A 7,816-nucleotide genomic window follows, 5' to 3' on the forward strand; every position below is an offset into this window, starting at 1 on the left:
ACTTATTGAAGACTCAAGACAGCCATAACATTGTGATTTTCTACAAGTGTATGTACACTTTTGACCACAACTGTAGTTCCACTCTACAAATTCACCTCATGGCTAACAACTTAAACAGAGCTGGGAGAAAATTAAATCCTTTTCCAAGACCACACAGAGCTTGCAGTACAGACAAGAAAACCAAGCACATATCCTACTGTATCAGGAGTCCGTGCATGCCAACACATACTCTATGCACATGTAGGCAGACACACGTACAATCCAAATAACAATCAATCCAAGTGTCAGTCACAGCAATTTTGGTAAGACCAAAAAAAAATAAAAAAATCTGAAGACAACCTCAATGAGACAAAGATATCTGCGTCTGAAGAAACGGTAAGACTTATGTCTGCGAGCAATAGTGAAATAGCTCACACGTACAGACGGACGTTCAGATTTTTCTAGCCTGCACACACAGAGAGACACAAAAAAGACCATCCTTACATCTCCTGACTCACGTGGTTTAAGGTGGACCATCGGCATCCCACTATCCCATTGAGAAGCACTCCTCCTGGCTTTTCTCCCCATGCTTTTCTCCCTGCGTGTTCAAAACCTGCAAAAAGTCCTTCTTTATGCAGTGGAAAAACACTGAGGTCTCAAAGTGGCAACAATCTGGCTGACAGGACACCAACGTGAAAACTCAGCAGCTTTCATCAGCAGTTCCCACTCCTTTGTAACAGCTCGTCTGCTGGAGGAGGTGCCGTTTACCGCAATGTCTGCATTTGCTGAAGAATCAGTTACTGCTATGGAAAAAATATCAGTGCAGCTGCTGAGATCTGGAAGTTGAAAAATGAAGTGGCTGCTTAAGCTGCGTAGAACAGACAAACTGGTATACACACAAAGACAGAGAAGCAACGCAGTGGGGAGCAGGGAAAGCCCACAGGAAACACTGTGTGTGAGGGTCTGGGCGTGATGCCCCGCAGAACTCTAGCCAGAGCTGCCAGAAGTAATATATTCCACATAAACACGTTATACCCTGGAAAAAGAAAACACACACACACACACACACACACACACACACACACACACACACACACACACACACACACACACACACACACACACACACACACACACACACACACACACAGTCACTTTTGGTCTTACCATCGCCATCTCTCCAGGAGTTCCTGCGGCTGGCAGGGTTGAAAGGGAAAGGAGAGCTCAGTCCAGAGACGTCCAGGTTCTGGATCAGATGACTGAGGCGGTTCACCATCCGGTACGACGCCTCACTACCCTCCCGCAGAAACTCATGCAGAGACATGAGAGCAGTCTGCTGGTCTCATCTAGAGAAACCCCTTGCTGCACCTGCAAAGCTCCGCTGCACACTCCAATAGACTCCAAATCACAGCCCCCAAATTCAGGCATGGGAAAGACCTTCTCTGTTGTCAAGCAGTCATGCTCTCACATGTATTCGGGAAGATGTCTGCATTTGCTGTATAAAAAACAAGCCCGGTATCCTCTGCAGACCCACATTGTTTTTGTTGTTGTTGAGGAAACAGCAATGCAGAACCAAAAAGAGCTGAGTCACAGTCTGCACAACCTCTAAAACAGTGTTCACACTGGAGGTGAGAATGGACACAGCGTTGCACAAACACACACACACACACACACACACAAACTCTCTGATGCACACGCATTACTTGTTGCAATTGCAACTACTGACAGCTCAGAGTAGCATAGGTTTCCGAAGAAGGACGTGAGGGGAGGAGGGGGAGGGGAGCTGGAGCAGAGGGCAGACGGTGAAGCACAAATCCCCTTCTGCTGCTCGGGCTAATTATATTCCTTCCACTCCTTAACTAATCTGCCTTTTCTTTCGCTCTTTCTATCTCCCGAGATTCTTTCATACATTCATTCCTGGTGAACTAAGAAAGCATGAAAATTGAAAATTGTCAACACTAAAACTTTGTGGTAGGCATAGACAGCTCAGGGTGTTTCATTAACTGAGGTGGAGGAGCAAACTTTTTCCAAATCTCTTTAGTTTTTAGTTTGCAAGATTAGATTTATCCAGAATCCTTGGTAAACCACATTTCTAAAGAAGCAATGATAGTACATGATACATGAATTTGTCATATTTGCTCGAAAGTGTTCTTATATTTAGATAAGTAGAGAATACATTTGGAAGCATAGAAACTCATACATTATTAAACATGGATTTATGATAAAAACTACAAAGGTCAGAGACATCAAATGATGAAAAGAAATCAACATTAAAATTAAATCAAAAAAGTAAAGTAACTTTGATTGGAGACAAGGAGGTTGCTGCCAAGCTTTTAAGTATGAGTGTTTTTGTGTTGTGTGTGAGTGTTTGGTTGTGTTTGGGTGGTTAAAAGCTGACAAGCAAGAGGCAGCTTGCAGTTTATAGGCTTGAAATAGAGTTAAGAGAGTAGCTGCACTCTCACACATACTGATGAGGCGACTGCAGTTCAGTTCTACAGAGTTCATGACACAACATTAGCCATCTAGCCATAACCCTTCATCTCGCGGTCTCTCCTGTTCCCCTGTTAATCAGGTCTGAGCCCTCCTTTGTGGCATCACCACCAAGCTCCTGAGTGTTTCCTCTTCTGATAGTCCTTCATCATTGTTTGCTCTCACACTCACATGGACCTGCCTGTGTGGACACAAACATATTCACATCTGCAGTAAGCTCATACTGTCCTCTTCCCAACAAGTTTTGACTAAAGCTGAAAATGACAAAGAGCGCCACAAATCATAAAACAACCAGACTAGAGTCTACAGCTATGGTAGTAGTGTACTTCGCAACAGCGATGGTTGGGGTTGTGCTGACATCAGCGTAATAACAAGCTTATGTTAAGCAGGTATAATGTTCACTATGTTCCTAGTTCATCCTGAAGGGGGATATGAATTTCCAAATTTTATGGAAATCTGTCTGTTGTCCCATGTATCCATACCTATCTACACAGCACTGTGTCAGCACTAAAGAAAGGTCTGGAAGCACCCATTATCAGTCTGCTATAGGAAAAAAAATGCTCTTGCATGTTTGTATTGCTTTACACATGAGACAAGCATAGACTGTTTGCTTCATTCAGCCCGCCTCAGATCAATCCGCACTCCAAAACTGCAATTAAATAAACTGAGAATGCTTTATAATTGCAAGACTCGCCCGGGCTCAGGCTCCTTGGAAACTAAAAGTGACCTGCCGGATCCATCTGGCTATACACCTGCTCTGCCTTTAGGGATGAACACCACAGCTCACTTTGGCAGGGTGAATGAACCCCTGACCTCAAGCTAAAAAGGAACCTTACCTGACACTCACATTATGGTAATAAAAAGGTCTTACGTACATCTGATTCATAAGCAACCTTCCTTGTTTGGGTTTTTGTCCAAACAATGCAATAGAGGAACATTTGATTAAAGACAAATTAATGTATCTAAAAGCAACCATTAAGTCATGAGACTGCTGGGCTACCTGAAACTCATCTTCACCTTCAGAAACCTCAGCTCTTGATTAGCTCGGTAACAAATATGGCACTAGACAGTCTCTCAAATGCAAGCAAAAAGGTATAAATACCAGGGCTTTAACGATATGCAAATTAAAACTTAATCGCAAAAAAATTAAAAGAAATCGCAATACTCAGCTCCATGTTTATGTGTCGCAGAGTGAGTAGGCAGAATTGCAACACACCCCTTCCAACTCCCAAAATGATCCTTCCCAACAACCAACAACATCTTTAAATTACTATTAGCATTAATCCTTTTGGTGCCAGATCCCTGATTGGTCTGGTAAATTTAGCTTACTGTTGAAATGACTAAAAGCAAAAGTGGCTGGGGGCTGACTGTGGATGTGTCCCCAGGCCAGGGCTGTAATGATAGTGGATGGTTGCTAGCTGGCTGGGGGCTGACCGTGGATGTGTCCCCAGGCCGGGCTGTGATGATAGTGGATGGTTGCTAGCTGGTTGCTGGCTGACTGTGGATGTGTGCCCAGGGCTGTTGCCAGCTCTTATCCTAACTGAAGCCTTGCAGAGCTGGGAGAACGAGGAAGACAGATAAGGGTGTGCTAAATACCTAAATTCCCATTAGATTAATTGTCTAATAAATAATAAACATTCTCAGCTCACAAAAAACAGCAACCATAACATAATATGTAACTACTACAGCACAGTAAATAGAACTGCCCCCAAGCATCCCGGCTAAAGATGAACACATTCCTGCTGGAAAAGCTGAGATATGTTACACTCACTGAACTGGATGTGTCCTGTTAAATCAAGTGGAAGTAGGTCAGGTGCCCAGTTAGAGAGACACTGCCTGTGATGAGGGCTGCAAGTAACAATTATTTATATTTCACTGATTAATCTAAAATCTGCTAAACTAAAAATCTACTCGGTCTACCACTTTTCTTTTGATTGAAATTTCTCAGCAGCACTATTAGATTGATTGCTATGTCATTTTGCACATATTTACATGGTTGCCCGAGGATAAAGCATACCAAAATTGGTGATCCCTGACTTTTCATGTAGCACCACCAGCAGGTCAATTTTTTGACTTATTCAGGAAAATATTTTAACATCTACTAGATGGTTTGGTGCCTAATTTTGTGCAAACATTCATGATTCCCAGATAATGTATTCCAATGACTTTGGTGATCATCTGACGTTTCCCTTAGCCCACCACAAGGTTGACATTTCGGGGTTTGAGTGAAATATCTCAACAACTAATGGATGGATTACCATGAAATTACCAGATTCATAATCTGTGTACCAAATTTTTAATAAAATGTAATCATTTTGGTGACCCCTTAAAATTTCATCGACCATTAACAGGTAAAATCTTAATTTGTCAAATACTACTACTGTTTATGACCAAAAACTTGCAAAAAAAAGTAATTACCATAAGTCTCAACTGTACTTCAGGTTTAGTGCTAATCAGCACCATGCTTACACAGTAAACTAAGATGGTGAACATGGTAAGTACTATTCTTGCTGTTCAGTCTGACCAACAGTCCAAAACCAGAAAAAAGTTATTCATTAATATAAAATGAAGAATTGCTAATTTCTCCATTTCATGGATTATTTTTGTGTTGACTAATACAGATACATTGAGCTAAAAAGCTTTGCCCACTCACTACTGACTAAATCACCACACTGATAGATGGTGGATTGGATCACTCTCACTGGCCATATTTAACATAAAGAATTAAAATACAGTCGGCCACACTGTCCAATGCAAATAGATCTTCTTGATTTTACATCACTTTGAGGATATTGCGGGTTTAGTCATGCTTATAGCACAGCACAGTCAGTCAGAAACCCGGAGCTAATTCAGAGACGAAATCTGTTTGCAGCTGGTTCTCTGGGGAAAAGTAAAGGGGTTCTTTGTTGTTTTCTGCATTGTACAACATGACACCTCCTTTTCAACTCAGGAGAAACAAGCAGTTCGCCAGATTAGATAATGCTAAACTTTGTTTCCTTGAATGTCTCTTTTCCTCACTCGCTCTTCCTCTCTGCTGTCTTCTGTGATCAGTGTTAGTCTCTTCTCTGAGCCGATTACTGCTCCCATCATCCTGCCATAGCGCATTCCAGTCACATTTCTACCAACAAGGAGAAAAATTAACGTTTTAGTGCTCCAACCAAATGGCTAGTGAATTTTCAAATTTGACCAGCCACTCAATAGCTTACCATATTTTTTTGGGGTAGAGAGTAAAGTAAATCTACCAACCACTTGCCTATTTTACAAGCATTTGGCTAGTAGATAGTGCTAATTATAAACCCTGGGTAAAATGATTGCAATTACTGCAAATGTTTAGTATTATGTTAGGTACTTAATGTATGCTCACAAATGTTTCTTATTTTGTTTTATCATGTCTGGAGTAGAGTGGTGCAGCTCATTATTCTCCTTTAGACCTGTAGATCGTTCAGTTTTATTTTTGTGCTTTGGCCTTGCAATGTCTTTCTCCTCAATCAAGTCCACCCACTCACTGCTGCCATACTGCCACCATTTCTGATGCTAAGGAGCAGAAGAAGGCAACAAGAGCCAACTGGTCTGTATTTATGATTACAGCAGGAGCCTCACCATCATAGAAGATTAAATGCTAAAAAATGCAAGCTGAAGTAAAATGGACAGTGTGTTTAAAGTATAATAATTAATAAATAAAATATATAAATTATTACTATTTACTCTGCATACATTTACAATCGCAACAAATACACCTAACATGAATTTATGATCTGAAAACTACAATTTTATATGACACTAAATGAGCAGCTGTGGATCTCTAAATGCAACCAGCATCTCTGATCTCCAATGAAACAAGATCAACACAACATGAAATGAAAAGTGTACTGTGCATGAGTGTGTGTGTGTGTGCATTCATGCTTGTAAGAGTAGCTGTGTGTTGGCAGTGAATGGATTAGAGATCTATATAAGTGGATCAAAAGAGAAGATTAGCAGCCATCAGAAATATCATTCAATCACTTATCTTGGTGGCCCTAGTTTGCTAAAGGAGAAAAATATGTCCTTCAGTGAGTGGCGATAAATCATGAGGCTGCAGGAGCAACGTCAGGACATCACATCTACAGTTTGGGTTCTTGTGTCGACTAAAACAGGCTCCAAAAATAGCTTTCTTTTCCATGACTGTGTAATGACCTTTTACATGCAATCAGAAATGAAGGGCCTAAAATGTTTCCCGGCAGCCGTTTTGACTGCTCAGAACAAATATGAAAGGCCATGGACATACAGGAGGGAGAAAACATAATAGCCTTGCCCTGACAGCAAATCTAAGAGATGATATGACTACCTGAATTGAAAAATCCAAGTTAAGTTATCGGTACAGGTTAACAGTACGGATATGATGATATATACAATTTACCATGTCCCATTTCAGCCCTCAACACCTTTCCCGATCATACAATACTGTAACTGATTATGGTGGAGTACTGAGAAAATAGGCCACCGAGGTACAGTATTTTGCAAATTTTACACACATCAGTGTATAGATTACATATAAGATTTAATGCTATTTAACATTATACATTTTGTCTGTGATAACTGGGCTATCTGACTGTATAATTTAAACTAGCGTCATAATACCATGCACAACTTTTTCTACCATTAAATCAAATAAAACACCTCAATATCAAATTCACCACAGCAAGCATGAACTGTATTTAGGCTTTCTGGCCAAACATAGCCTCCACAGCTAGAGGCAGACACAGCATGACCAGCAGCACATTAAACATGGTGTGGTTTCCTGCAGAAATAAAGATTCTTAGCTCATTCACATGAAGATCGTGAATTTTCTTTCATCAACCTTTGTTTCACCTTTTTTTGGGTCTGAATATTTAACCAAACAAAAGATACAACAGTGTGTACATGATTATATTTACCTACTTTGTTTCAGACAAACATGCATCCATTCTCTGCAATCATGGATACAATGACCAGGGACTACAGTTGGTGTATGGTGTGTTGTTGTCACCCACCTATGCCTTGAGTGACTGTCCTCAGTCTCTCCAGCAGCTCCCCCAGGGCCATTTCCTCTGTCTTCATCCACAGGATCATCCTCCAAAGGGACAGTGGAAGACCAGCTTCCCAGCCAACAGACACTTCTGCCGGAAAAAGAGACAGCTTGCCTGCTTTTTCCCAAGCGGTGCTTTGGAGAGTGGATGATGGTGAAGATGACAGGGGAGGGGAAATGTTGGTGGTGACAATTCCAGCCAAGCAGACGGGATGAGAGGGAGGCAGCAGAGTAAACTAGCCCACGATGCGACTGCCTGGATGCTGTCTTGTACGACACAAGGATGCTGAAGAGAAGAGATCT

General features: G+C 41.3%; 1 protein-coding gene across 9 annotated transcripts in view; it reads right to left on the reverse strand.

Moving 5' to 3' along the window:
• The window catches only part of mcf2lb (mcf.2 cell line derived transforming sequence-like b), a 41,647-nt gene that overhangs the window by 33,549 nt on the left and 282 nt on the right, over positions 1-7,816 (reverse strand). For 2 of the 9 annotated variants that reach the window (XM_034885423.1, XM_034885420.1), the window contains exon 1: positions 7,479-7,816. This exon is cut by the window's right edge and continues 282 nt beyond it. In XM_034885423.1, the coding sequence (XP_034741314.1) occupies positions 7,479-7,557 (79 nt within the window). In that variant the 5' untranslated portion in view covers positions 7,558-7,816. Of the gene's footprint in view, positions 1-497; positions 841-1,146; positions 1,723-7,478 lie in introns of those variants that run through there. The other 7 variants (XM_034885418.1, XM_034885419.1, XM_034885417.1 and 4 more) reach the window with 6 other exon arrangements.

The sequence above is a fragment of the Etheostoma cragini genome, chromosome 11 (genome assembly GCF_013103735.1).
Source record: "Etheostoma cragini isolate CJK2018 chromosome 11, CSU_Ecrag_1.0, whole genome shotgun sequence".
NCBI classification, from domain to species: domain Eukaryota; kingdom Metazoa; phylum Chordata; class Actinopteri; order Perciformes; family Percidae; genus Etheostoma; species Etheostoma cragini.